The sequence below is a fragment of the Eublepharis macularius genome, chromosome 3, assembly GCF_028583425.1.
Source record: "Eublepharis macularius isolate TG4126 chromosome 3, MPM_Emac_v1.0, whole genome shotgun sequence".
Taxonomy (NCBI): Eukaryota; Metazoa; Chordata; class Lepidosauria; order Squamata; family Eublepharidae; genus Eublepharis; species Eublepharis macularius.
Window position 1 is genome coordinate 185,353,852 of NC_072792.1, and position 16,792 is coordinate 185,370,643.

Sequence of the window (16,792 nt, forward strand, 5' to 3'; positions counted from 1 at the left end):
AAGCTGCTCTGGGGTCTTCGAGTTTCTGAATACTCCCTTGTGCTTTCCAGACTGCTGGTCAGACGGGGGAGCAGGAATTGGAGAGTCTCGTCCTGAAGTTGTCCATCCTGAAGGACTTCCTGTCCAGCATCGAGAAGAAGGTGAGTGGCGCAGCCACAGCCTCTTACTTAAACCCTTGTCCATCTCAGTGGGTCTCCCCGGAAGTGCTTGGATGAGGCAGCGGGCTTTCTTGGAATAGGGTCCCAATTTGGAGCAGGGTTGTGTGTTAAAGCACCCCCTCCCCCCATTTTTGTGATCTAAAATGACCTCAGGAAGCTGCTCTTGGGCAAACTCGTGAATTCAGAGACCGCTGAATTGCAACTGATAACAAAGCTCAAGACAATGCATCCTCCTGGATCGACTCAAGACCTAGGCTTCCTGTCTCATGCTGATTTCTCCACACCCACCACCCCTCTACATACCCCACCCTATCCAATCACACCTGCTATTGTCATTCACCGGCTATTATCATTTGGCTTCTTCAGCCACTCCACTCTCCAAGATATAAGGACAGATGGACACACATTCTAACTGTATCTGAAGAAGTGAGTTGTGGCTCATGAAAACGTATACCCTACCACAAATTCTGTTAGGTGCTACTGGACTCTTGCTCTTTGGAGAGCCAGTTTGGTGTAGTGGTTAAGAGTGTGGGACTCTAATCTGGAGAGCCGGGTTTGATTCCGCACTCCTGCTTGAAGCCAGCTGGGTGACCTTGGGCTAGTCACGGCTCTCTGGAGCTCTCTCAGCCCCACCCACCTCACAGGGTGTTTCGTTGTGGGGATAATAATGGCATACTTTGTAAACTGCTCTGAGTGGGCATTAAGTTGTCGAAGGGCAGTATATAAATCGAATGTTATCATTGTTATTTTGTGAATACCCCGATCAGTTTCTACAGCAGGGCAAATAAAGGCTGTCTGGGGCCTTTTAAAAACATTTTATTTTTGAAAAAAAATTGTTTTTATAACAGCAGCTATCCTAACATATCAAACAGTACAAATCAACGCAAAAATCCAATTGTCAGCTATATACAAGGGTAAAGGTACATACGGTAATATCAAAAAAATGAAGCGTCCACTGACAGACCGACAGTTTTGATGGTGGTTCTGTATGTTGTTGTAGGCTTTCAAATACTAAAAGGGTTGGTTGGATATGGTTTGCATGGTTCAATGCCATGGCCAGTCATGTAGTTCAAAAAAGAGGAATCCGGTCTTCCAAAAAAATTTGACGGACACTTATTTGAGCCCACTTGCTTAAGTTGGCAGGCGATCTGCTCCGTGAAGAAGTGGTCCCAGACTTCATTGTGCCATAGTGCGATTGATGGAGGTTTGGGATTCTTCCATAACTCTGGGGCCTTTTTTAACTCAGGAAAGCATACTTGGGCGGGGGGGGTGGAGCTTAAATCTCCGTACTCTTGTGATTCTGATACGAATCGAGTCCTGGTGTACCTGATAATTGATTTTTTTGAAGCGGGAGCTCTGGAGCCTGAATTTCCAGCATTGAGAATGCCTTAGACCCTAGAATCTAAGCGAGTTCCCCTAAGCTGTGATGGGGAATCGGGGATGCCTGAAGCATCCAGAGAACCAGTGGGAAGCTGTTCCCATTCTCTACCAGGGTTAGACCCAGAGTGCTGCTGCGAGCCCAACATGGCTGGTGAGAAACAGGCTGTCTCTTGTCAACAGAATGGACTTCAGTAATAAGAACATAAGAGAAGCCATGTTGGATCAGACCAGTTGCCCATACAGCCCAACACTCTGTGTCACACAGTGGCCAAAAAACCCAGGTGTCATCAGGAGGTCTGCCAGTGGGGAAGGGACACTAGAAGACCGCCCACTGATTGCCCCCTCCCAAAAAAACACCAAGAATACAGAGTATCATTTCCCTAGGCAGAGAGTTCCATTTGTACCTTGTGGATAATAGCCACTGATGGACCTCTGCTCCATATGTTTATCCAGTCCCTTCTTGAAGCTGTCTATGCTTGAAGCTGCCACCACCTCCTGTGGCAGTGAGTTCCATGTGTTAATCACTCTTTGGGTGAAGAAATTCTTCCTTTTATCCATTCTATCCTGATGGCTCAGCAATTTCATTGAGTGCCCACAAGTTGTTGTATTCTGAGAAAGGGAGAAAAATACTTCTTTCTCTACCTTCTCTATCCCATGCATAATCTTGTAAACCTGTATCATGTCCCCCCTCAGTCATCGTTTCTCCAAGCTAAAGAGCCCCAAGCGCCTTAACCTTTCTTCATAGGGGAAGTGTTTCATCCCTTTAATCATTCTAGTTGCCCTTTTCGGCACTTTTCCCAGGGCTATGATATCTTTTTTGAGGGTCCCCTTCTCGATGTCTCTACGCCCCTTCCCCTCTCCTCCAACCGGGAAAGCTGGAAGGGGCCTGCGCCCCTGTTCTTCTGGGGACCAAGATGGAGGCTTCCTCCTCTGTTTCCTGCTTTCTCCCACGAGATGCATGGGGGGGATCTAAGCAGTTTATTCTCTGCTGCGCTTCTGAACTTTCTCCATCCAACAGTACGAGATCGTGGTTTAAAACAAGACAGCAATTGGGTGGGAATAAATTGCATCCTTGCAAACAAAAATACATTTAATTTTCTATGATTTGATTTTCAGGAGGGGGAGGACAAAGGTTTTTGTGGCTGGAGAACAACGTTTGGGGGGGGAGGAGGGAGGCCGCTCTTCCAGCCCAGCTCTTTCAACTGCTTTGGCATATGTGTGCATATGTGAGCCCGTGGCTTTCTTGGGCAGAGCAGTTAGGGAGCATTGGCTGACTGGACAGCCTTGGGGAATGAGGTCACATCTGTGCAGGGGTCGTAAACTGTTTCCAAGTACACTGGAAATTCTTCCAAACCCTGTGGTGGTCACCCCGGCCCTTGTTTTCCACCCTCGTTCTCATTCCTCATCTTCACCATAAATACAATAAATTCCTTGAAAATGCAAAAGCAAACTGAATTATGCAAGCCGCTGCCAGTGTCTGGAACTGTATTCTGTTTACCTAATTCATTCTGATTGCAGAATAATTATGGGTTTCTTTGGAGTGGGCTTGGTGGGGAGGGGGAATGAATTGTACACGGGGCGGGGGGGAGAGTTTGCTGCCCTGCCACAGAGATGAAAGAGCAAAATTCTGTGGCAGAAAAGAACCTGCCATCAGACTTGTGCTTTCTTTCTGTCTCTCAGTTGGGCTGGGGTGGGGAGAAACGGGAGTTGGCATGAAGGTGGCTATTAACCCTCTCTTGCCCTGTGGCCCCCTACAGGCCCTGAAAGCTCTCCAGGATATGAGTTCCCCAGCACAGCCTGGTCTCGGCCAAGCTTCCTCCCGCAAAGCAAAGAGTATTCCTGTGCAAGCATTCGAGGTAAAAAGAAAGCTCTGTCGTCCTTACAACTCTTTTATGCCACTGCCGGGCCGCCTAAGCCAGAACTCTGGATGTGGTGTTGCGACCGTGTAGGCGCTCAGGAATAATGCAAAGCGTGGTCATGGGCACAGAATTCTGCTCCCAGAAGTAGCGGTTTCCATTTTAAAAAGAGTTTTCTAGTCCCTATAAATTTAAAAGTGATTGAAGCGGGCCAGTTTGGTGTAGCGGTTAAGAGCGGCAGGATTCGAATCTGGAGAGCCAGGTTTGATTCCCCACTCCTCCACTTGAAGCCAGCTGGGTGGCCTTGGGCTAGTCACAGCTCTCTCGGAGCTCTCTCAGCCCCACCCACCTCACAGGGGGATTGTTGTGGAGATAATAATAATACACTTTGTAAACCGCTCTGAGAGATGTTAAATTGTCCTGAAGGGCAGCATACAAATCAAATTGTTACTCTTTATGCCCAAAACCTCTACAAAAACACAAGCTGTACAACCTCAGTAGAATTAGGAAAGCTGAAAACAGCCATTTACTGGGAATTGAGAAATAAGGTATTCCATTGCACCGAGATCTTGTGCTATTTATTGTTTTGTTATGGTCCACCTTTCTCCCTGAGATCCAAGGTGGGTTACATACTGCAAGTGAATACAATATAATCAATCGCTAGGATGTTCACAGAGCAAAAATACAACATGATCAATCATTAGGTCATTCAGTGATAGAGTAGGATATGGTAGCAGCGGATCTGAAAAATAGTATAAAGCCTAACACATAAATGATACTTTTCTTAATTAAAGCGTAAGTAATTAACATCTTTAGAAATATTGGGACTACTTTACCTTTTACTTAGTAGGAGCATATCTACATCAGCAGACAGTACCCAATAGCCTAGGCTATAGTCTCTGCTCCTTACCAAGGTATCTCGATCAGTTTCTTATGAAACAGCCCTATAATCTGAGAAGAAAGAGATCTCCTATCTGTAGTTTCAACAAAGTCTTAATTTCTGAGCAGATCCACTCCTTAAATCTCAAGAGCCAGAAGGTGTTTCTGACAGTTGGGGGCAGAGTCACGCGTAGTGCCAGTAAGAGCAAAACCAGAGTAAATTTCAAATTGAATGAAAAAAAATGAACCCCCCGAATCCACATTTGTTAGGGTAATGAAGATCACAGGATTCCATTGATTTCCTTTGTGCCTAGGAGGCTGTTTAGACAATGCAAGGAGGTCCAAGGGAGGTGAGAAATTCAGGGGCCAGCTGGAGACAGGAAACTGACATTGAAGTTTTCCAGTCATCAAAGACAACCCACACATACTCTAGGAGGGGGCAGCTCTTTTGTCCTGCCTAGTTAAGGGCTGTGATCTTGGTGTGTTGAAAGTTAGTGGATGCTGCAATCTTAGGTGTTTTTTTTAAGTCTTTACAGGTATTACTTTAAGTGGCCTTTGTCCACTGGAGGCCACTTATTCTAATATAATAGATTACGCAAAAGGGAACTATAAATGTTTTGAATAAATAAAGGTGATCTACAAGATCCTTTCCCAGTGCTCAAGGTCTGCAGTCAGGACTGGCCAAAGATGTTTTGCTTCTACTTACCAGCGCACCAGCCCTGACTGGGATAGCCCACGTGAGCCTGATCTCGTCAGATCTCAGAAGCTAAGCAGGGTCAGCCTTGGTTAGTAATTGGATGGGAGACCTCCAAGGAAGACCAGGGTCGCAGAGGCAGGCAATGGCAAGCCACCTCTGTTAGTCTCTTGCCATGAAAAGCCCACCAGGGGTCGCCATAACTCAGCTATGACTTGAAGGCACTTTTCACTATCACTTCTGCACCGCATGACTCTCGAGGCATGCATCAAACAGTCATATCCCACCCGCAAGCATACCAAGTATCTTCCTGGCCTTCCGATGTTCTGAAGGAAGCGGCTGCTTTCTCCGGCCCAGACGGTCCACAAACCAGTTGCTCGCTTGGCCTTCTCCATTCCACGTTTAATTGCCTTATGTCTGGAGAAGGGCCTGATAGCTGTTTCCTCCACCTGCCTGTCGCTCACAGGTGAAACTGGACCTGACGCTGGGTGACCTCACCAAGATCGGGAAGTCCCAGAAGTACACCTTGAGCGTGGACGTGGAAGGCGGGAAGCTGGTGGTGCTGAAGAAGCAGAAGGACTCTCAGGAAGACTGGAACACCTTCACCCATGACAAGAGTAAGGGGGGCTTGGAAACGGGGGCTGGCCTGCATTCCCTCCCCACAAAAAAAAACACTGTTCCCCTCCCCAGTTCTCTGTCTCCACAGCCACCTTACTCTCCTGTCACTGCCTCTTTCCTGTGTGCTCATCTTATTGATTGTCTGGATGTAACACACATGTTGGCCTCACAACTGCTGTGGCTAAGTGGTTGGGCTGTGAATCAGCGCTCTGCTGGTTCGACTCCCACTGCTGCCATGAATTCAGCAGCTGCCCTTGGGTGAGCCACTCCCCCCAGCTGGTTTGTGGGGATGATAATAATACTGACTTTGTTCACCGCTCTGAATGTGGCACTCATCTGTTCAGAAGGGTGGTACATAAGCACACTGTTGTTATAAGTACGCTGGTTTTCACAGCAGCTTGTGAGGAAGGTTGGACTGAGGGAGATAAACTGGTTCCCAGGTCACTCACGGTGCAACTCTGGGCAGAGTTATGCCCATTGTTTTGAATGTGTTCAGACTGGAGGAATGCTTGGGATTGCATTGTCAGTGAACTTCAGGAGTGGGCATTTAGACTCGGCCTCCCTAGTTCTCCCCCTGATGCTGTCACCATACATAACACTGCCTCTCTTTATCCTCTCCTGATCTCTCCCTTCTGTTATATATGCCTGCCTGCATATCTGCCATGAATGTATTCTGTGCTATGTGCTGGTCCTCTGAGGGCATGAGAAGTTTCTTATTGATGTTAAGGCAGTAGGTTATCTCACAAGTATTTACTTTCTCTTTCCCCGCTGCCTCCAGCAAGTGTCCTCGAATGGCTGGCTGCGGCCAGGTCGAAATGTATCGTTCTTGGGAACTGAGATGATTTCATTCTTTGTTCTGTCTAGCCTAAACCTAGCTTCTCTCTGACAACCCCCCTGGCTCTTTCGTGCCCAAAAACTTGAACGGCCCTTATCCTGATGGCGGGAACGTTCCCTATAACTAACATCACCAACCCCCTTTACGTCACTTCTGCCAATTTCACTTGTCTGAGCACCGTGATCTTGCTGGATCTCTAATAAAGTTACTTCACCCAATGCACCTGCGTGTTTGCTGTGGAGAACTTGGGGATTCTACCTGACACCTTCCACCTTTCACTATTTAAGCACTTTTCAGGATTATGTGCGATGCTACCATAGAGTCTTGTCAGAAAATGAAGGTACGCATGGGTAGTTATTGAGGAGGAAGATCAATGTTTGGGGGACCCCCCCCCCGCCCCTGTGCCTCAGATCGATGTCTTGAGCTCTCCTTTGGGGGTGCGTTAAGGCCCCCACCCCACCTGGTCCAGAATTTGATGCTCACGTCTGAGAGGAAGGACCTCTTGGGTCCAAATGTGTAATGTCGGAAGTGATCCTAAGAGAATTCACAGGGGTGGCACCACAGGAAATGGAGGCTGTGTGTTGGAGTGGTTAGTATCAGACTAGGATTTGGGAGACCCGAGTTCGAATCCCCATGGATACTTACTGGATGACCAGTGGCCAGTTGCTTTCTTTCAGTCTAATTTACTTCACAGGGTTGTGATGGTAAAATGGAGGAAGGAGAACCACATGATTGCAGGCTATTTATTTTTATTTGAACTTTTTTGAGATTTAAGTCTTTCTTTGAAGGTAATATTGCTTGTCTACAAGTGCACCCCTCCCCATTTACTTATTTTTATTTTTACACTGCCGTTCTCCCCAGTGGAGACCCAAAGCAAGTTATTGCATCATTCTTCTGTCACACACTCTATCCATAACACAATCCTGTGAGGTAGGTTAGATCGAGTGTGTGACTGACCCAGAGTCACCCAACAAGTTTCAGTGGCAGACAGGGGATTCGAACCTGGGTCTCCCAGCACTTAGTCTGACACTGTAGCCACTATGCTATGCCAGCTACATTGTTTTATATATTCATTACTGTAAAATTTGTCTGTGTGTAGATTACAGTAACTCCAGTAAAGTTTTTTCTTCCTTTTCAATCCATTCCTTGCATTTTTTGAACTTAAGACCTAAATCAAGTATTCGTGGATTGCAATAATATTGAACAATCTCTCTTGAAATAGCATTAGTTATGCCTTTTGTTTCCTTTATTCACGCACTCTCACACACAATTATTTATCTGCGTGAAAAGAGAAAAGATGAATGGATGATTTGTGGATTTGATATCTAAGAAGATACGTTCGGAAATAAAAAGGAGGAAAGAAATAATAAAAGGGAGGAAATAAACGATAAAAGGAAATAAAAGGGAGGAAATAAATAAAAAGGGAGGAAATATAGAAAAGTTAACTTTTTGAGGTACTGAGACTACAGGTGATAATATCTGTAAGGATATGACGTGTAGAGAAAATTGAAAATGACTTCATATATATAGACTTAAAGGTCACTGTAGTCCAACAGAAACCTTTCAAAAACAAAATCCAACGGGAAGCTGCTGAATTGGAATTTGTATGTAAATTTGACTCTGTCAAGCTGGGACTGAATAGGGACTATGAATGGTTATCTCATTATCAGAGGTAACTGATTTCCTCAACAGAAGCAAACTGATCTCCATATCAGAAGGAGCTGTTTGCATCTCCATATCAGAAGGAGCTGTTTGCATCTCCATATCAGAAGGAGCTGTTTGCATCTCCTCCTCCTTCCCCTCTCCTCCTCTATATCTGACCAGTTTCTTTTGGCCCTCCATGCATCTGACGAAGAGAACTGTGATTCTCGAAAGCTTATGCTACAATAAAGTTGGTTAGTCTTAAAGGTGCTACTGGACTCTTTTTGATTTTGCTACTACAGACTAACACAGCTAACTCCTCTGGATTCATATATATGTATTATTTTTCTTTGCTCTTTTTCTCTTAATTTCTGTTCTCTTTTCTTTCTCTTTTTCTCATTCTCCTTTATTTCTGTTTTCTTTTGCTTTTCCCCTCCTTTTTAATGAGATTTAAAATTTACTAATAAAAAAATTTAGGGAAAAAATGATCTTAGTGAGAACATAAGAGCCTTGCTGGATTAGACCGGCAGTCTATCTAGTTCAGTACCCTGTTTCATTCAGCAGTCGAAACAGTTGCCCCGGAGGGTCAGCAAGACAGCGCAGAGGCCAAGCCTTTCCCTTAATGTTGCCTCCTGGCACTGGGATTCAAAGGTTGACTGCCTCTGAATGTGGAGGTTTTCTTTACTCACCATGGCCAGTGGCCACCGATGGACCTGTCGTCCCTGAATTGTCCATAACTCCCTTTTACAGCCGTTTGTGTGCAAGGCCATCACGGCCTCCACGGCACGATTTAATTGCTTGTTGAGTCATTTTGTCCGTCTTGCGTTTTCGGTCCATCAAGTCCATTAGTGGCTCCTGAGTTCTCATATTCTGAGCAAGAGAGCAAACGTTCTCTCTGTTCACCTCTGTCCCTTCCCTCCCTCCAGTCCGCCAGCTGATAAAGTCCCAGCGAGTGCAGAATAAACTGGGAATCGTCTTTGAAAAGGAGAAGGACAAGACCCAACGGAAAGATTTCATCTTCGTCAGCGCCAGGGTGAGTTTGGAGCGGCCGCGTTCCAGGCTGCTTCCACCGGTGCAGTAGCCTCCCATTTGCTGTCACGGGGCTTGCTGAGACACTCCTGCCTTTTGCACGTAAGAATCGACACCTCTGTCATTTGCTGGTAGAGAAGAGGCTGCTTTTTGCAGAAAGAGGCGGTAGAGGCTGTGCTGCTCTGGGGTAGATAGGATTGGCGGTTGGCTCATTAGCTGGGTGAGTTTTCAGAACTGGTGTGAAGGGGATTAAAGCATTTGACTAAACAGCAACCCAAAAGCCTTTCGAGTATATCTGTTCACAAGAACAGGGGAGCGCTTGTGTTTCTTTAAGGAGCGCCTAACCATCTTCCAGGCAAAATCTGGAAAAGGAAGATCCTAGAGGGGGGAAGCGGGCAGGTGGGCAAGAGGGTGAGGGGCCAGAGGCGGAGAGGTAGCCGTGGGAATGGGGGGAAGGAGCTCCAGAAGCCCGGCCCCGGCCCCTGGGAGCTCTACGGAAGTCTGTTTCCGTGCCTTTTCTGCATCAGTGTAAGATAAAATGCCCAAGAGCCAAGAGGCCTCGAGAAGCGCTCCGAGTGTTGCCGTCCGCATGGCTTGCTTTTGTGCTCAGCTGACCTCCCCTTCCACCCTCTCCAGAAACGTGAGGCCTTCTGCCAGCTCTTGCAGCTGATGAAGAACAGACATTCCAACCACGATGAGCCCGACATGATTTCCGTCTTCATCGGCACATGGAACATGGGTGAGCGTTGCAGCCTGGGGGCCAGCTCTTCAAGGTTGCCCTTTGGGGAGGGGGAGATGACCCCCGCCTCCGCCCGTAAGCACTGTATCCTCTCACGCGGAGCAGCTCTCGGCTCCTGCTCCCGGGTCACCTTTTCCTGGAGACACCAAGGGCTGGGCCCAAGGCAGGGAATCTACCACAAAGCTACGGGAGGAGACGTACCCATGTTCTCCTTACTGCCTCTCCTGTGCTGGCATCTCTGATGTGTTTTTTGATGTCTGTCACTTCTCCACTTGGCTGAACTGTCCTGGTTCTGGTACCACTAAAGCCATGCCCGAGATGAGTGCCGTAGTGAAAGCTCGAGATACAGTGGAACTTTGCAGGCAGCGGACGTCCTGCATGAACGTGAAGCCAGTGTGGGAGGGGGCTTTCTTTGTGCTGTGAGACCCCCGGCTTTGGCTAATTCCCTCTCCCCCGCAGGCAGTGTGCCCCCGCCCAAGAATATCACGTCGTGGTTTGCCTCGAAGGGCCTCGGCAAGACACTGGATGAGATGACGGTCACCATTCCCCACGACATCTACGTGTTCGGCACCCAGGAGAACTCCATGGGGGACAAAGAGTGGGTGGACTTCCTGCGGGGGGTCTTGAAGGAGTTCACAGAGATGGAGTACCGACCGGTAGGTGCGCGAGAGCTGAGGGAGAATGGTACCAGAGCGGAGCAGAGAACGGGGCATGACGGTCAGGAAAAAAGATGGAAAAGGGAACGGATGCCAGTCCTCAACCAAAGGCCCCGCGGAACTGCAACAGATCCCGCAGGGCCCAAATCTCCAACGTGTGTTCCACCAGGCCGGAGCCAGCGCTAAGAAGGCCCTGGTTGAGGACAGGTGAACATCCTTTGAGCCAGGGACCACCAGTAATTGCTTATCCGCAGAGTGCAAGGCCCTGCAGGGGACATAATGGGAGAGACGGTCCCGTAGGTATGTTGGCCGTAGTGCTGAGGGCTTTGAATACCAGAACCGCCACCTTTCCTTTTCAGATAGCCATGCAGTCCCTGTGGAACATTAAAATTGCCGTCCTGGTGAAACCGGAGCACGAGAACCGGATCAGCCATGTCAGCACCTCGAGTGTGAAAACTGGGATTGCTAACACTCTGGGTAAGGAGGGAACTCTCAGGACCAGGGGGAGGCGGGTACAAATTCCTGTAGGGGGAGGAGACTAGGTAGGACCCAGACAATTACATCCAGGAGGCATCGTTGGAAGTGTTCAGCGTTCAAGCGAGGAGCATGGAAAGGAGAATTGGATTCTGGCTGGAGAGGGACAGGCCCTTTCTGCTGCTTTGAATGGCCCTTGAGCTGTTCCAAGAGTTTTTCTGGTGCATTGACCTGTGAGCCAATGTTCCCAGAAAACAGTTGCACATCTGGAAAGCGGGCTGCAAAGTTCCAGTGGGACAGGTTGACCCCCTTTTGATTCACCTCTCACTCTTCTCCCTCTCTGCCATTTTCCTTCTCAGGCAATAAGGGAGCTGTGGGGGTCTCGTTCATGTTCAACGGCACCTCCTTCGGGTTCGTCAACTGCCACCTCACCTCGGGCAACGAGAAAACTGCCAGGTAAGTTGGCAGGGTGGGACTGATCGGGAGGCAGAACTGCAGGGCTTGGGGGACCAGTTGTGGAACTGGCTGAGTTCTCACACTTGGGTAGAGGCTCACTTGCAGCTGTGCTCGGATACCCCCTCATTTGGGAGGTTTGGGCTGTCTTGGCATACATTCTGACTGGTGGAGTGTTCCACTATCCCATGTGTTCCATCCTTCCTTGCCCACGATCCCAGTTTGTATCGCAAAGGACCGTGACCAACTAACTAAGAAGATATCAAGAATAATACAATCAATACAAATCTACAAACAGTGAATTTATATAATAAATACAAGAAATAATCCAACGTAACAGTCAACAGAACTCTTAAAGGGAGCCTTGGCAAAACCAAACCTCCCCGTTGCAACATTGCTCCGACCAGGTAGCAATGCGCAAATCCAAGAAAGAAAAAAAAAGAGGGGGGGGAGGCACCCCAAGAGTAAAAATCTAGGCTGTGATTTTAGCCCGATCCTTAACTTCAAAGTAAATAAATAAATATTCAGACACAAACTACCAACTTGTGCAACAGGTAATTCGTATGAAAGTGACAAAGCCAATAAGGTCACTTTCATACGAATTACCTGTTGCACAAGTTGGTAGTTTGTGTTTGAATATTTATTTATTTCTTGTATTTATTATATAAATTCACTGTTTGTAGATTTGTATTGATTGTATTATTCTTGATATCTTCTTAGTTAGTTGGTCACGGTCCTTTGTGATACTGTTTGTGCTGCGTGACTCTCTCATTTGGGCTTCACGATCCCAGTTTGGCTGGCACGATGCTGTGTCTGTTGGGACAGCTGGCATTCTAAATTGGGCCTGTGTGTAGCGAACTCCGAAATTCCAGCGGAGAGCTGGCTGGCACGGCATAGCGATGAAAAGTTTTTGAGCTACAAGTCAAGATGTCTTCAGCATGTATCTCATCTCTGCTGGGGATTCTCTCAGCCCCTGCCCTTCCAGCAGTGAAATGTGTAGTAATACTGGCCCACCTTGCAGGACTGTTGTAAAGATTAAAAGAACAGAGAGTGTGTGAAATATGTTGGATATCCAAACTGCGGGCGAGGGTATAGCTGCTTAGTGGAAGCAGGATTTTAGGGGCTGAATAAAGAGCTGTAGAACTGGTTTTAAAGTTTGGGGGAAACCTTTTATATAGCTCACTTGGGCTTCTGGCATTTAGAGCGTGTGCTTGTTGGAGGGGGAATTGTGTGTTTGCTCCTCCATATCCACAGAATGCAGAAAATTAAACTTTACCCCCTTTTCCTGACATGCTGGCTTTCCGTGAGTGGGGAATTTTTCATACAGGTGAGCATTCAGAGTCCCCCGTCCACCCAGGGGGGGATTGTATTAGATCCTCACCTGTATGGCACACCTCAGTGCTACAAGCCTCTTGTTCATGCAACACAGCCAACGTTCTTGGTTTCCTTTGCCCCTCTTGGCTGTCCTCCCCTCTCCACCCTCCAGGAGGAATCAGAACTACCTGGATATTCTGCGCCTCCTCTCCCTGGGTGACAAGCAGCTCAGCTCCTTTGACATCTCGCTGCGCTTCACCCACCTCTTCTGGTTTGGGGACCTTAATTATCGCCTGGACATGGACATACAGGTGAGGGAGCCTGCGCTGGGGTCAGTCCGCCATCTTTGGGGAGGGGGTAGGATTCGCCCCTGGAGCTTGGCAAGTGGTATTCATAGTATAGTATAGCTTATTGCTGCGATCTGAGATCAGAAGACAAAATCAAAGTCATCAAGACATATACATTAAATTCAGGTCATAGCTATAAAAATATAGGATATAGATATAAAAATATACTGTACATAAAATACGGTTCTTAATTAAAACTGCTAGGATAAAATCATATTCTTCTGCCTAATTAAGCATGCCAAGGTACAAAATCTAGCTACTTTAAAAGGTATTTCTTTATAACAGTCGCCAAGCAAGAGTGAAATATAAAATTGATTTGATCTACCAGGGTAATTGTGCAGAAGTGAAGTAATATATACATTCCGAATGTTCTGGTAAAACTGAGAGTATAAGAGGACATGCTCAATCATTTCTACCATGCCAAAGTGGCATGGACAATTGATACTCAAGAGAATGGTGCAGAGGACATGTTCTTAACCACCCCTTGGCTATCTGCAATGAGTGAGGAGGGGCAGTGGCTCAGTGGCAGAGCATCTGCTTGGCATGCTAACAGCCCCTAGTTCGATCCCCAGCATCTCCACGTAGAAGGACCAGGCAGTAGATGATGTGGAAGACTTCTGCCAGAGACCCTGGAGCGCAGCTGCCATTGTGAATAGACAGTGATCTCGATGAGCGCACTGTCTGCTTTGCCAGTGTGGTTGAAGTGGTTAACGTGTAGGATTCGGGAGACCCGGGTTCAAATTCCGACTCTGGAAGCTCACTGGGTGACTTTGGGCCTGTCACACTCTCCTGGCCTAACCTACCTTACAGGGTTGTTGTGGAGATAAAACAGAGGAGAGGAAAATGATGTAAATCACTTTGTCTCCACTGGAGAGAAAGGCGGGGTATAAATGAAGTAATTAAATAAGTAAAGGAAGGATGGGCTGCTGGGTTAGAACATGTGGCTTCCGGGCCATCCCTTGATCCCTTTGTAGCCAGCGGAGGGGAGGGGAGGGGATGCTGGCTGACTTTGGGGACTGCACTGTTCAGTCTGAGACGTGTGCCCAGGATCCCTTGCAGTGTTGTTGGCTCTCAACACTTGGACCACGTGCAGAACGCGAGAGCGGGCTTCCTGTAGTCCCTGTGGAGGTCTCATTGTGTGCAGGACGTGAGTCCAGGCAACACCACACACTAAAGAAGAGTTCTCTTCCTCAGGAAATCCTCAACTACATCAACCGGAAGGAGTTTGAGCCCCTTCTGAAGGTGGATCAGCTCAACCTCGAGAAGGAGAAACACAAGATCTTCCTGCGATTCAGTGAGCTGCCAGCCTCTCTGGTCGAAATGGGGGGGGGGTGTCTTGTCCTGGAGCCCAGCCCTGAGCAAGGCATTCCCTCTCTGGTGCTTAGGAAAGCCGGGCGACACTCCATGCGGGCACGGGGGTGCCTGGCTCGGGACTCGGGCAGTTACAACAACGTGGCTGTCAAACAACCTAGAAATGCTTTCTTCTTTTTCCTAGTTGAAAGGACCAGTCTGTTGATGGCTCGTAGCTAGAACAGTCTGAAGAACGTTCTATGGAATTAATTAATTAAGTGGCCTTGCAGGTTGCCTTGGAGGGCCAAGATCTTATGGACTAGTGCTTTCTGTTTAGAAGGGTTCATTTCCTAAGGCCTTAAAATGGTTCTCAATGCATTCTCTCAGAAAGCCTTACAACCTCCTTGTGAGGTAGGCCAGCGCCATCAGCCTTGTGTCCTAGGAGACAGGGGCGCTGAAACAGAGAGAGCTCGCCAGAGAAACATCCTAGCTTCTTTGCTTGTCCGCTAGGCTAATGCGTTGTCTTTCTCAATGAAGACAGAGTCACACAGGCTGCCTTGGCTAAGGGAGGCTCTGCCAGGACTTCTGTGGGGAGCCATAACAGAGGAAGGCTTCCCTCCCACCTGCGCCGCTTGTAGGTCTTCTGTGGACATGCGGTTGGCCCTGTATAAAACAGGATTCCGGGCTTGATGGCTCATTCGTACGACCCAGAAGGGCAGCTCTGATGTTCTTTGGGGCAAATGTCCATGTCCTTCTAGCTCCAGCTTATCCAGTGTTGTGTTCTGCTTCCCCAGGCGAGGAGGAGATCACCTTCCCTCCCACGTACCGCTACGAGAGGGGATCCCGTGACACCTACGTGTGGCACAAACAGAAGCCCACTGGAGTAAGTGCCTTTGGCCAAAGGGGGAGTTGCAAACTGGTTGAGCGGGGGATGCTGGGCTGTATGGGAAGCCCCCAGATCCGTCTGGCTTACAAGCAGAGAGTTTAAATGGCTAGCTCCCAAAGACAAGAGTTAGGGCTGGAGATTCTGGCAAAGTAGGGACCCCCACTTCCTATGAGACTTCCCAACCCTCCCTGTGGCTTCTTATGCCCCTGGTTCTCCCTGCCATCGACTAACCTGGCCTTCTGGAGCACCTGCATTGCCAGACACCCCAAACCCCTGTCTTCCCACATAGTAAAGAGTCCAGTAGCACCTTTAAGACTAATGAACTTTATTGTAGCATAAGCTTTCAAGAATCACAGCTCTCTTCGTCAGATGCATCAGCTTTAAAGAACCACAGAATGCCAATGTTATTCATGTGGGCCCAGATTATTTCTTATCACAGTTCTGTGGCTTCCTGTTTCCCAAGCATCTGACGAAGAGAGCTGTGGTTCTCTAAAGCTTATGCTACTATAAGGTTGGTTAGTCTTAAAGGTGCTACCAGACTCTTTTCTATTTTGCGACTACAGACTAACACAGTTAACTCCTCTGGATCTGTGTCTTCCCACAGTTAGGGAGTTTGCTTGTCTAACAAACACAAGACAAGCAGTACTAGGAAACCCCTTACAGACTTTCTGTGTGAGACAAGGAAAAATGAACTGATGATTTGTGGATTTGATTTCTAAGAAGATAAATTTAAGAAAACTAAATAGAAATTTTGGAGGTATCAAAACTACAAGTGTAATGTTTGTAAAGATATGATAGGAGTTGTAGAGAAAAATGGAAAGATGGTGTAGTTTGGTGTAGTGGTTAAGAGCAGCAGGACTCTAATCTGGAGAGCCGGGTTTGATTCCCCCCTCCTCCACTTGAAGCCAGCTGGGTGACCTTGGGTCAGTCACAGCTCTCTCAGAGCTCTCTCAGCCCCACCCACCTCACAGGGTGTTAGTTGTTGTGGGGATAATAAAAACATACTTTGTAAACCGCTCTGAGTGGGAGTAAAGTCATCCTGAAGGGCGGTATATAAATCGGATGTTGTTGTTATTATTCTTTGTTCTTTTTCTTTAATTTTTGTTCTTTTTTTCTCTCTCCTTTTTATTTATTTTTCTTTTTTCCCTTTTTAATTTTTTTTTAAACTTGTCAATAAAATAAAAAGAGTCCATTAAAAGAAAAACAAGACAAGCAGTACCCTCGAGGGTGGCCAGTCGGGTTTAGCACTGCCCTGCCTGTTGAGTAGCACAGCTCCAGAAGGCAACACCTGAGGCCTCAGACCAAGCTCTCAGCACTGTTTTATCCCTGTTGAGCCATTAATTGAGCAGATGTGCAGCGTCCAAAGGGAATTTGCTTTCCTGGTCAGGGGGCAGCGAAGAAAGGAGAACCAGAGGCAGAAATGGGATGAGGGCAGGGGGTGACAGGCCCAGCTGGGAAGGGTTGACTTTGCAAACCCCTCCCCTCCCACAAACACACTCACAAATTGGTGAGCATGGTGTTGGACATGTGGCTTACTGATGGA

At 47.6% G+C, this 16,792-nt stretch overlaps 1 protein-coding gene across 1 annotated transcript in view; it reads left to right on the forward strand.

Annotated features, from left to right (window-relative positions):
- INPPL1 (inositol polyphosphate phosphatase like 1) overlaps nucleotides 1–16,792 on the forward strand; it is an 86,038-nt gene that overhangs the window by 47,596 nt on the left and 21,650 nt on the right. Inside the window, exons 7-17 of the mRNA XM_054973590.1 lie at nucleotides 51–140; nucleotides 3,296–3,394; nucleotides 5,434–5,584; nucleotides 8,988–9,094; nucleotides 9,727–9,829; nucleotides 10,289–10,485; nucleotides 10,845–10,962; nucleotides 11,319–11,415; nucleotides 12,899–13,037; nucleotides 14,268–14,367; nucleotides 15,158–15,246. Of these exons, the coding sequence (XP_054829565.1) occupies nucleotides 51–140; nucleotides 3,296–3,394; nucleotides 5,434–5,584; nucleotides 8,988–9,094; nucleotides 9,727–9,829; nucleotides 10,289–10,485; nucleotides 10,845–10,962; nucleotides 11,319–11,415; nucleotides 12,899–13,037; nucleotides 14,268–14,367; nucleotides 15,158–15,246 (1,290 nt within the window). The remainder of the gene's footprint in view (nucleotides 1–50; nucleotides 141–3,295; nucleotides 3,395–5,433; nucleotides 5,585–8,987; nucleotides 9,095–9,726; nucleotides 9,830–10,288; nucleotides 10,486–10,844; nucleotides 10,963–11,318; nucleotides 11,416–12,898; nucleotides 13,038–14,267; nucleotides 14,368–15,157; nucleotides 15,247–16,792) is intronic.